Here is a 13041-nt window from a genome sequence, read left to right as displayed (position 1 = left end):
ACATGGTGAGTAAAGGCAATTTTTAATAGCAACTGGTATTCATAGCCCCAAAATTACTTTTTACTGCTGAGTCTGGAATTATACCCCCACTTAAAAGTTACAGCGTATCCATAACACAGCAAATAGTATGAACATCATATTTGCATAGGGCTCTCATACTCCTCGGTCCTATGAGAGTGGCTTGATGTCATCCAGATGGATACAGCACACACAGTGGGTTTGTATTGATTCTTGGGGAATTCAGTGCTTTTATAATAAGAGCAAACTTGCTCTTTGGTCCAGAAGGAGACATTGCTTCATCTCTCAGGGTTGCTTGATACAAACACAATTCAAAAGAAATGACCTGTGTAAAAAATGGTCAGGGCCTTGCATTCTACTCATACACCTAGCAAGACACGGGAATGTGAGAGATCCAATGAAAAGTGTCTCTTCTAACAGTTATGTTCCATCTCTTTTTGAGAAGGAGTTGTTATCTGTCTGCCACCTGACCTGAACAAGGAGAGGAGCCGGGGGTTGTAGTTGTTTAGAGTGTGAACTTTGAATGAATTACTATAATTTTAGTGTAGGGTTTCATATGGTTCTCTGGTTTAATTCCATGAGTTTCAAATTTCTCTGGTAAAGGTGCACTGAATACACTTTTCAGCAAATGCCAGATGGTTGAGTGTTAAAATCAGTGTGAGCCTGGGGCCAGACATCATCATCATCATATAATGAAGCTTAGGGACATAGGAATGAATCTGAACTTGAAGAGTTTGAGTTATTATAATAATATTAAAATTTTGAGTAGTTATATTTTAAAATTGAATATTACAGTGCACAAAGAAGTACTTGTCAAGCACCGTTAGCTTCTTGATTGTTACAGTGCACTAAAATGCCTATTTGTGATGCTAAATATTGACCTTTCAGTGAGAATATAAGTTACAAAACAACAGGTTTTTCAGCAATTTTTATAAACTTTCAATCAGTGTTTCTGTTTATACTCTAGCTTCTTCATTGCATTCTACAGAGGTAACAACTACCTTTAATCTCTTAGTCTTTCTGGGGTTTTATAACATATATTGGTTTTCTTCTCATTGGTATCCCCCTCTGGAAACATTTGAGTTTTAACTGTTAACTTTACATCTTTCAAATATTTGTGATAACGCTTGTTCATTGATGATCTGGTCTCAAAACCTAGGGATAGTTAGTTAGTACCTACAGCAACATTCCTTGTTAATCTTGTAGTATGCCAGGAGACTTGAGTTTAAAAATAAGAATTACATGATCATTTCAGAGTTGTGTAGTTTTGAACTAGCGTCTACAGCTATAAAGAGTAACATATTATAAGAAGTTAGTAATTCTCTTCCAGTAGTTTACAATGAAAAGGTGATAGAAGTTCTTTAGTTTGCAGGAAAAAAAATTCTCCTATCTGTATGTTTGTGTTGGGTGGGAGTTGTATTTTAGAATCAGTCTGGAAATCATTCATTACCATAGCCCTAGCAAAGATTTGAAATATGAGTAAAAATAACTCAGGAACAAATATGTTTACTAATAAACATATAATAAACATAAGGTAATAAAATTGCCTTAAAAAAATCCCAAATCGGGACGCCTGGGTGGCCCAGTAGGTTAAAGCCTCTGCCTTCAGCTCAGGTCATGGTCTCAGGGTCCTGGGATCGAGCTCCGCATCAGGCTCTCTGCTCATCGGGGAGCCTGCTTTCCTCTTCTCTCTCTGCCTGCCTCTCTGCCTACTTGTGATCTCTACCTGTCAAATAAATAAATAAAAATCTTAAAAAAAACCCCAAAAACCCAGCTCTTATCAAAGCTGCTGTTTGGCCAAGCTGTACTTCTCTTTGGGCTCAAAAAACCATTTTCAACTATTATATGATGCCCACCAAGTTCCTTAAGAAAGAATTTAGGAATAGTTAAATGTTTGTGTTCAGACTAATGTCTCTGATATTTTGAACTGGAAATATTTTAGTCTGGAAATACTTTGTTACATTACTTTAAACTATTTTACAGGAGTTTATAGAGTGGGAGTTTGGCCCTTCATTACATAATGCTTTAAAAATGCCAATGTAATAAATACATAAAGCAGTAAATTTCTGAATCAAGCATGTAAGTATATTAAATGTTTAAAATTGTACATTAAAAGTGAATGCATTAGTAATCTAAAGCAGTAATCACTTAGAACAGTTTAAATATCTCAGTAATATTCACCATCAAGCATTTGACATCAAAGGCTTGAAATCATTTTTATTCAAGATTCATTCATTGATCAATCCAAAGTAAACATTGTGATAACCAGTTAGGTCCTGTTTATTTCAGAGGAAATCAATATGTTATAACATTAATAGATTAAGCAATGAGGTTGTTCTTTTTAAAGCAAGACAGCTTTAAAGATATAACAAGGCATTGTAAATAACTTCTGTGTTATACTTAAAATTTATAAAATTCTTATACATATATTGCTTGATTCAAACTATAGTAATTTTGTGAGGAAAATAAAGCTCATAAAGCTGAGCTTCTCCCTGTGGTAGACTCAGTGGCCTATTCTACAACTTTCTCTCTGCTGCTGCTCTCTGATCCAAGTCTTGGTGGTTCTCTGACTGCCTTCTTTTTTATATGATTGTTACTTGGCCATGCTCTTCTTTTTTGTAACTTAAAAAAAATACTTTCCTTTTACTTCTAGAAGAGTGATGTGTTTGATATAAAATTCTACTAAATATATTTTTTAAATATCACAAAAGATTGTCATCAAAGACATAAACTACCATGAGGTCTACAATGGAAAACATTTTTTTCTTTATTTTTTACTTAATTTCTTAAAATTGAAAATGAAAGTTATCTAAATTATTTAAAATTTTGTCTTATAGATACTATATTTCGAAAGGTGCTATTGTGGATCAACTTGGAGGAGACCTAAATTCCACTCCGTTGCACTGGGCCACAAGGTTTTAAATTTGCTTCTGGATTTTTTTTTTCTTTTGTTCCCTTATTAGTCTGTAACTAAACAACTGTTCTTTTTTTAATGATATGCTAAAATGAATGAGAGAATTAACAGTTAATATCAACAGTATACTAATATATTGCTGACAGTGTTACCTGCATTGGCAGCAAAGTTATTGTCCTGAAGTGTCTTTAGGAATTCACCATGCTCATATTAATCCTGTTAGTTTATGATTGAGTTAAACTTTAGATTTGTAAATGTAATACGTATGCAACCTCTATATATTTACAGTTAAAGAAGTTCCCCAGTTCACGGGACAACTAAGATTATATTTGAATAGGATTAATAGACTATAGTAACTATTTATTACATATTTAAAGAAGTTATAAGTATCTGCATAAAATTTAAAAGACTTTTTTGGTTGAGACTTAAGAACTGTAAAATACTAAGCACGTCTTGACATATACATATCTTAAGAAACTTTGAAAAAATTGTATATCTTTTCCACCATTCCCCTATTTAAGAAAGATCTTTCCAGGAGATCCTGTTTGAAATAATCTTATATATTTAAGTGTTTATTCTTTTATGTTTTAGACAAGGCCATCTATCTATGGTTGTGCAACTAATGAAATATGGTGCAGATCCTTCATTAATTGATGGAGAAGGATGTAGCTGTATTCATCTGGCTGCTCAGTTTGGACATACCTCAATTGTTGCTTATCTCATAGCAAAAGGACAGGTAAAAAAAATCACAATGGTGTGGATTTTAATCCGATGTTCTTCATGGTTTAAATGCCTAATATCATTGGTGTTACAAGTGTAACAACCTGGTGATATTTAAATAGTTCTTTCTGGTGGATAAAGAGGATAAATAATATAGTTAGTTTGATATTGAGGTAATAAATATAGTTAAGTTAAAAATAAGAAAGATAATCAAGAAGCAGATAATGATCCATTAAGATTCATTTATTTCTGAGAATGATGAGAGTTGAATCCCAGAAAGTAAGAAAATTTAGGTATCTATTTTTTCCTTTACTTACTTACATCTTTTGAATATATACTCTGAATTTATTTATACTTTTTTGAACATTTTACTGGTTATTTTCTCTGTTAAGTTACTTCTCCGAGTGGGGGATGAATTCTTTAGGATCAGTTTCTGTGTTTCTGCTCATAATATAATGCTACTTCTTACATGTCAGGAAACTTCTCATGATTTAAGTGGTTCTTCCTGATTTTTCGTGAATATGTACCGACTGTAGTCACATTAAACAGGTACCAGTCTATATATACCATGTTTTTGTAATAAATGTATTTTGTTGAAATTAATGTCATTCAGTTATTCTTTCACGTGTTTTCTCTGGTTATACTTAAACATTAGCTTTGTAGCTAAGGATCTCATCATAAGAGTAAGACAAATGATTTTAATTCGTTGCTATTAACATTTATTTTAAATTTTATGCAGATTTAGAATTTGAATAGTATTGATTTTATGAATATTTAAAGTATTTATTGTTGGCAGTCACTCACAATGATAGTTGTGCGTTGTGCATTATAGTGTAAGAGGCATAGGCTGGCTAACTGCTGGAAGAGGAGGTTATTATCTAATATGGTGTTTACAGACTACCCCCAAAATCTAATGGCTTTAGAATAATACCAGCCATTTATTACCTTGGGTTGACTGGGCTTGGCTGGATGGTTCTTTACCTTGTGATGATGGCTGTGGAATACGGGCATTTGGGTCTTGACTGGAATGGAGGATGGCTCACTAACATACTTTATGCCTTAATATGAATGGCTAAAAGGCTGGGTTCAGTTGGAGTGCTGAGATAGCAAGTCCTCTCTTTTTCTCCATGTAGTCTCAGAGTTCCTTCTCCATGGTACTCCTGGACGTAGTCTTTCTAACAGGAAACTAGACTCCTTACGTGGTGGGAGCTCCCCAAAGAACAAAAGCAGAAGCTCTCTGCCTTTTTAAAGTCTTATGTCTTGAACTGGCACGGCAACATTTCTGTTCCATTCTGTCAGTTAAAGCAAGTAACAGGGCCAGTTCACGTTCATTGTGGGAACATACGGGTATACTATCAAGTGAGGTTTGTTGAGGGCCATGTTTGGATACCAGCTGCCGCAGATTACATTTGTTCTCCCAAGTTTCTTCTAGACTGGGGTTTGGAACAGTGGATGGTGCTGTAATACATGATTACAGCATGTATTGTCGTTAGTGGCCTTTTATTTTGCGGGTATAAATTTATAATAACACGTTCACTTTTTCTTTTGGTTTTTGTCTTTTTGTTAGCTTTTTGATTCTGAGGTTTGGATGTTTCAGTAATCTTTTTAACTCTGGTAGAGGATGTTGGCTATAAAATTCTCAAGGGACAGGGATTTCTATTTGCCACAGCACCTTTTCAATAATAAATGCATGATAATAAAAGTCTGGCAGTTTGTTTTCTTTTTCATAAGTAAGTTTGTTTTTGTTTTTGTTTGCTACAGAAATAACATGCTGTAAAGTACTCAAACATAAGAGAATATGACTTAGAAAATGAAACTCCACCTCTTCTCTTACTGCTTCCCCCACTGAGATCACTCTTAACAATTTAGTATATATTTTTCCAGAATTTTTTCCATGTGTACACTAATTATAAAAGCAAACTCTAGTGTTCATCACATCATACTTTGAATGGAGTCCAAAGTCCTTCCCTAGAGAAGGACAACAGAACCACTTGTGGTCTTGTCTGAGATACCTCGCAGGCCTATCTTTTGTCATCTCCCCTGTACTCTGCTTTGACACACCAGTCTTCCTGCTGTTCCTTGAACAGCTCTAATATGCTTTTGTCTTTAGGCCTTTGTGCTTGATCTTATCTTCTGCTTGGTAAATCCTTTCCTTAGAAGGTTACACAGTTCTCTTTCTGTCTTACTTCAATCAGATATTTGCTCAAATTTTATTAGTTCTGATTAGTTCCCAATTATAATTAATAATAAAATTAGTATATTTTTATTTTTTCTTTCTCTTCCCTTCCACTGACTTTAGTTGTATATAATACTGTTTTTTTAGTGTTAACTTTGTTCTGATAGCTATAACCACGTTTCTATTACTTGATTTTTCAGCTTTAAATAATATTCTTTGACTCATAGCTATTACAGATTAGGTACTTGCACTTTCTTTTCAACCTTTTTCCATTTTCTCCATTTTTTGTTATTTGTATCAGTTTTATATTCTTAGGGCATATAACATTTCCATTTAGTTTGTCATTCTGTTCTTCACATTTGTTTCATTTTAGTTATACTGTTAAAATATATTTAGTGCTCACTACCAATTCTTTTGGATGATTTTCAGGAGAAAAGGGAAAATGCTAAGTTATGGAGCCCTGTTGATCATGGAATCCCCATAAGCTTTTGATCTGGGCTTGTTAATTCTTCCTAATAGAGAATACCCATACGTCCAGGCTGAACTTGGAAAAGAAGTACCAAGTTTTAAACCCCGACCCAAAGAAAGAAAAGGTTGAATTTCATTTTTCTTTTAGTACTCTAGAGATATGGCATTATTTTACATTTTTAATTTCACTTACTGATATTTTTTAATGCTGTCACTTTTTAAGAAGGATATGAAAAGACAACTAAGAAGGAGGAAGAAACTAAAACAAGAACTTAACGTGTTTGTTTTAATTGGACATCACATTTAGTTGCGCTCTCTTGAAATTAGGACCCTAAAGGAAATAAAATAAGTTACAGTACTTGACTCATATAAAAAACTAGGTAGGAAGCTTGTCATTTTTCAGATTTTCTTAAAGATTTTTATTTAATGTGTATATTGGAAATAGGTTACATAAGATCCTCCCAACCACAGTTAATGTAAATCCGTAAATGTATTTATAATGGATAAGTGTAACTTTTGATTATAGTATTCTTGATGAGGGACTAAGACTAATGATGTGTGTTCTAGTTTGTCTAATGTACTGGTTCTCAGCATTTTTTCTGCTTCAGTACCCTTGGTTAATGTTCACATTTGAGACATATTCCCATCAATAATTGTGGCTCACAGACAACTGCTGCATAGAGGTATAGAGTGTGGTGCAGCATACTCACTATAACTCTGTCCTCTCTGCACTGGCTGGTGTATTAGATAACACAATTTGGATTAGAACTGCTGCCTTTATGTAATCTAGGAATGGGCAATGGGGAAGGGAAGAAGAGGAAACTTACTATCTATTGAATGTCTCTTATCTTCTAGGCTATAGACTAGGTGCTTTACACACATTATTCCATTTAATCATCACAGGGGTCTTATGAAGCCATTATTTATATTTGCATTTTTAGATGAGGAAGCTGAAGCATAGAGAATTAAAGTAATTTTGCTAGTCTTATAGCTATTAAGTGGTGCACCTAAGAATTCAAAACCATGTCTGCTTTATTCTAAACCCTATGCCCTTCCCAAACAAATAGGTAGATAAACATGTTTTTTCACTTAGCAAATGGTTTTTGATCATTTACTCTGCTGGGCACTGAGAATACAAAGATGAATTTAATATAAGTTAATATAAGTTTAATTGTCAGAGAACCTGTTCTAGTTAATGAGACAGATGTCTCAGGCATATAGCATAATATATAGTCCAGGTTGGAGTCAGGAGAGAGAGTTTTAGGGAAGTGAAACTGATAGAATCCCAGATGCATCAGGATGTCTTGGAAGGAGATTTAGATAACTAGGGAAGAATTTTGGTTGAATAGATGGTAGTTTTAATTGTAATTTATTAAAAAACAAAGCAAAAGTGGAGTCGGGGGGAAGTACCATATGAAAGCAAAAAGTTGGATAGGAGAAGAAAAATAATCATAGTTTACTACACGATTTTGCTGGGAGTAGTATTCATATACATTTATAATAATGTAAATGTCAAACATTTTTATAACCAAAAATATAATAGATCTCTTGAAAGAATAGAGAGGTGCATATTTGTGATGGGCCAGGAAGAGTAAAGAGCGGAATTCTCTTTTTGCATACTGAACTCTCAGAAGATAATGCCTAAAACTGAAAAATCAAAAAGTAGCAATTCAAGCATCTTATTTAAGATGTTAAGGGCTAAAAGAGGTGAAAATAGTGGGGAGTAAGGCAGAGAATTGCTTTACTACCACCAATTTTTCAGAATTATTTGACTCTAAAAATGTACGTGCATAACAATAAAAGGCAAACAGACTTTGAGTTTATTGAAAAGATAAGTCTTTATTTTTTGTTTTGAAATGCCTAGAAATAAACAGGGTCTCATTATTCCCTCTTATCATGAATTAGTTTAATCAATTTTTCAGACTTAAATCATTTAACTTATACTCTGTGGATGAAAGGTGAAGAGTAGGTCAAGATCTTTAAATGTAAAACATTGAAAGGGTGATTAAACCATCTGAAAAAGGAAGTCTGTAAATATATGTTAATTAAATACATATTTATAGTCAATTAAATATATGCTATTAATTAAAATATTTAGTGACAATAAATAGTTTTATTTGAAAAAAAGTTAAAATTTTCATTAATCAGCCTTGATTGAGGAGTGTTATTGGCTTCTCCTATGATATGTAAGTTAGATTTTTCTGAGTAAATTTGGTAGGAACTTAGAAATTTTTACCGTCTGACTTTTTTCTTTTTATTCTATCAGGATGTAGATATGATGGATCAGAATGGAATGACACCTTTAATGTGGGCAGCTTATAGAACACATAGGTATGTAGTCATTATAAAATATTTATTCATATCATTTTCAGCATATTAAAATGTAAAATAAATGATGAGAAAAAGTAGTTAATGTTCTATTTGTTAATATTTAAAATTCTTACTATGAAATATAATAAATTACCTTTTTGATGTTTGAGTCTCTGTGCTTACCTTGATCTTGGTAATTGTAGTATTCTTAATTTATTCCTCTTTTAGCAGTTTTTAAGAAGGAAAGATGTTATTTTATCTTTAAAATTAGTTTTTTCATGTTATTTGTATACTGGCAGGTTTAATATTATTAATTAGTAAGTTGCCAGAAAACATTTTTGTAGCAATCCAGATTTAAATTTAAACATTTACTTGTTTAATTATATAAATATTAATGACCTTACTCCCTAATCAAAATTAGAAATTGTCAGGACCAAGTATGCCCTCTCATGGTGTTGCACATACTTAATACTTCATATTAGAATATTCTCTCAATACCTATTATAAGGTTGAGTATAGGTTAGAATAGAAGTGTTCCAAGATGGAATACAAATACAACCACGATCAGTTTAGTATCTGTAATGATTTCTATAATTGAAATTAGGGTTGTTGTTGTTGTTGTTTTTTTTTTCCTTTTCAGTGTGGATCCAACTAGATTGCTTTTAACATTCAATGTTTCAGTTAACCTTGGTGACAAGTATCACAAAAACACTGCTTTGCATTGGGCAGTACTAGCAGGGAATACCACAGTCATTAGTCTTCTTCTGGAGGCTGGGGCTAATGTTGATGCCCAGAACATCAAGGTAAAAATATCCTGTATTGATTATGCTATGTGAGATATTATTAAGATCTTAATTTCTCAGTAAAAAATAGATTTTTTCACAGACTGTCAAAGATGGAAGAAACCTCTTATTTAAGGTTAACCCTATGCTTCCATGCAAGAATTTCTTTGGAAAGACTGGTTTATTTACTTTTGTCTTTTAGTGTTGAAGTAATTTTCAGATTTTGATGGCCTTTTTCGTTAGTGAATTCTTACTGACTTCTGAAAATTTGTTTTTATAATCCATATCTTCATAGCTAAAGGGAATTGTTTTCTGGTTTCTTTAAGATCAGTATGGAGAATCACAAGTTTGTAGGTAAACCACATTATGCAATTCTTTGAGTTGTTTTCATCTTATTTTAAAGGTCAAGACCTTTAAATTTGATAGACACTTTTATGATGTTTATAGGAGAGTCCCCACATACCCCATATTTTGGATTAATCCAGGAAAAGTATACAAAATTATCTAAGAACAAAACACAATTAACATTTATACTCTGAACATTTAGAAATTTGTAGACATTTTATGAGTACTTGGAAGAAAATTCTTTTGGTAGTTTTAAATTTTGGTTAACCATTCTCATGTTTAAAGCTTCAGGATCCACCATATCTTTGAGCAACTCTTTCTGTGAAATGACTTTAAACTTTCAAACATCATCTTTCAGTAATGTAAATTCATAAATAACTTTGTACCCTTTGACAAATGTTCTTTAATTTTGGCTTATAAACCATAGTATTTTCTGAGTCATGTTTCTTAAATTTTTAAGGGATATGTGCTAATTAAATTTGAAAGAGATTTGAGCCACGTAATAATCTGAAATGGCAATCAAAAAGTAGGTTATCTCCTGCTGGATCAGGGCATCTACTTATCTTCCAGTGAATAATTCTTTTTGTATTTGATTACTCTAGTTTGAACTACTAAAATAATATAGTTTAGACTAGCTATATGGAGCCTAATGTACTTAAAATTTTAACCAATTTTTAAAAATGAGTTTAATTAAAAATATTTAGTTAAAAGTAAATATTAAATATCTTGTTGGAAACTATAAAAAATTGAGAAAGCCATGTATTTTCTTTCTTTTTAAAATTTCGAGTCCTTTTGTCTCCACTCAAAGTGATCAGAGTGGCTTAATATCTACTAGTAAAATATGAAAAGAGGAAAGTCTATTTCCATAGTACCTGACAGATGAGGGGCACTCTAAATATTTGTTGACAGATTGAATGAAGATTTTTGTAGTCGTGAATTTTATCTCTAAGCTAGTATTCATAACTCTGCTAGTAAACCTCTCTGCCACTTCTGAAATTATAGAGAAAAAATTTTACTTTTCCAAATGTTTTTAAGTAGGAAGCTCAGAAAAGTTTATAACAATGTGATTAGTAAATTAGGCTGATCGCAAGGGCTAAAGGATCAGACAAATGAGTTTGATTAAGGCTAATCAATATCCCCATAAGAAAAAATTACCTTATGTTTTATATCTGAATTGCTTTAGAGCATTATTTTCCTTCTCTTCAGTACTGGGCAGCCATTCTCAAAATGATCATGCCCCAGGAATGTATTTCAAAATATTTAGTATGAATATTATTGAAAAGATAGAACCAGTTTTATTATGGCAAATGTTGAGTCTCCATAGACTCTGCCAAGAGCCACAGCAATATATTGAAATTACAAGAATACTAAAAATTGTGACAACATGACTCTACAGCTCTGATATTTAAAGCTAGTACTGTGTATTTTTAAAAATATCTTTTCTGTCCATATAGAATTTAGGTAATTCACTTGGATCGTGATCTTTAAGTATTTGAAGTGTGGTTTATAAATTTAATGTCTTTTTTAAAAAAATTTATTTATTTATTTGACAGAGAGATCACAAGTAGGCGAAAAGGCATGCAGAGAGAGGGGGGGAAGCAGGCTCCCTGTTGAGCAGATAGCCTGATGCGGGGCTCGATCCCAGGTCCCTGAGATCATGACCTGAAGGCAGAAGCTTAACCCACTGAGCCACCCAGGCTCCCCGTAAATTTAATGTCTTTTCAAATAAATAATGAACCCTTGCACTTCACATTAACTATTGCATAAACTTTTATTAGACTTAGCAGAAGAAATCTGTAATGAATTTCAACAGAAAGATAATGGTAAGAGAGAGATTTGAGATGATTTATATGGTTTGAGCCTTATATTTTTAATGTTTTGCAGGTTCAGGTACATGAATTATTTGGTACCAAGATAGGATAAGCTCCAATAAAGCTTTCTTTTTATTTATTTATTTATTTATTTATTTATTTGAGAAAGAGGGAGAGCACTCATGAGCAGGGGGAGGGATGGGGGAGAGGGAGAAGCAGACTCCCTGCTGAGCGGGGAGCCTAATATGGGACTAATCCCAGGACCCTGGAATATGACCTGAGACAAAGGCAGATGCTTAACCGACTGAGCCACCCAGGTGTTCCTCGAATGTACCTTTCTTGATTAGTATGGTTCATATGAATACTTCCAGAGTTACAGTGTCATAAAATTAATGTGCACATGGAACTTCTTTTTTCTGAGAGAGTGCACGAGCAAGCATGGTTGGGGGGGAGGTGAGTAGAGGAAGGGGCACTGTGCTATAAATACATCCCAGGACTTGACTTATTTTAAAACTAGAAGTTTGTGTGTTTCAATTGCCTTCGCCCACCCCTGAACCCTGCTTCTGGCAACCATGAGTCTGTTCTGTGTATTAGTGAGCTTGGTTTTGTTTTGTTTTGTTTTTTAGATTCCACATACAAGTGAGATCATATGGTGTTTATTTTCCTCTGACTTATTTGGAATGACATTATTTTTAAAGGAAATAAAGTCTAAGGAGTTGCTTCAGTTGCTCAGGGAATATTTAATACTTTCAGAGTAAAAATAATCTTTCTATCCACACTGTTGGAAAAGTAGATTTTTGTTTTAAAGTGTACTTTTTGTGGAAGTTAAAAGATGAAATAAGTATCAGCTCTTTTTTCTGGTGGACTCTGGCATTCCTATTATGCTGCACATTAGTCACCACCTTCCAATGGAGACCATTCGTTCATTCATTTAACAAATATTAGTGCTGGGGAGTCAAGGTGAATAAAATAGCTGAAGTTCGTATTCTCTCAGAATTTACGTTATATTAAGGAGCAATTAATTGTAATTGTAATATAAACACACATGTGCATGCATACACGCAAATGTGCAGTGATGAGGGCTGTGAGTGACTTGTGAATACCTCTGAGGAGATGACATTTGCTTTGAGACTTGTCTGAATGAGAAGGGATCAGTTATACAAAGATAAGTGGGAAAAAACTTTCCATGTAGAGGAGCCTGTAAATGCAAGTCCCAAGGCCAGCAAGGTAAGCTTGCTGTTAGAGGTACAGCAAATGACAGCGTGGGCTGAGTGCAGTGAGCAGAGGAGTGAAGTTACTCAGCTAGATGCCAGATCACGCAAGGCCATGATAAGGAACTTTAATTATGTTCTCAGTCATGAAAAGGAGTTGGAACGATTTGTGAAGGATGGCTTTATAATCTTTGTGTTTTAAGTATTTTTAAAAGACTACTTTGGTTGCTGATGGAGAATGCATTGAAGAATTAAGAAAATGGAGGGGATGACTGAGGATCAGTTC

At 33.3% G+C, this 13041-nt stretch overlaps 1 protein-coding gene across 2 annotated transcripts in view; it reads left to right on the top strand.

Moving 5' to 3' along the window:
- The window catches only part of ZDHHC17 (zinc finger DHHC-type palmitoyltransferase 17), an 89157-nt gene that overhangs the window by 38929 nt on the left and 37187 nt on the right, over nt 1-13041 (top strand). For both annotated transcript variants that reach the window (XM_032346934.1, XM_032346933.1), the window contains exons 4-7: nt 2856-2933; nt 3524-3668; nt 8563-8627; nt 9247-9409. In XM_032346934.1, coding sequence (XP_032202825.1) covers nt 2856-2933; nt 3524-3668; nt 8563-8627; nt 9247-9409 — 451 coding nt within the window. The remainder of the gene's footprint in view (nt 1-2855; nt 2934-3523; nt 3669-8562; nt 8628-9246; nt 9410-13041) is intronic.

This window comes from Mustela erminea, chromosome 6 (assembly GCF_009829155.1).
Source record: "Mustela erminea isolate mMusErm1 chromosome 6, mMusErm1.Pri, whole genome shotgun sequence".
NCBI classification, from domain to species: domain Eukaryota; kingdom Metazoa; phylum Chordata; class Mammalia; order Carnivora; family Mustelidae; genus Mustela; species Mustela erminea.
Note: the sequence above shows the minus strand (reverse complement) of the source record. Positions and strands in the feature narration are given on the sequence as shown.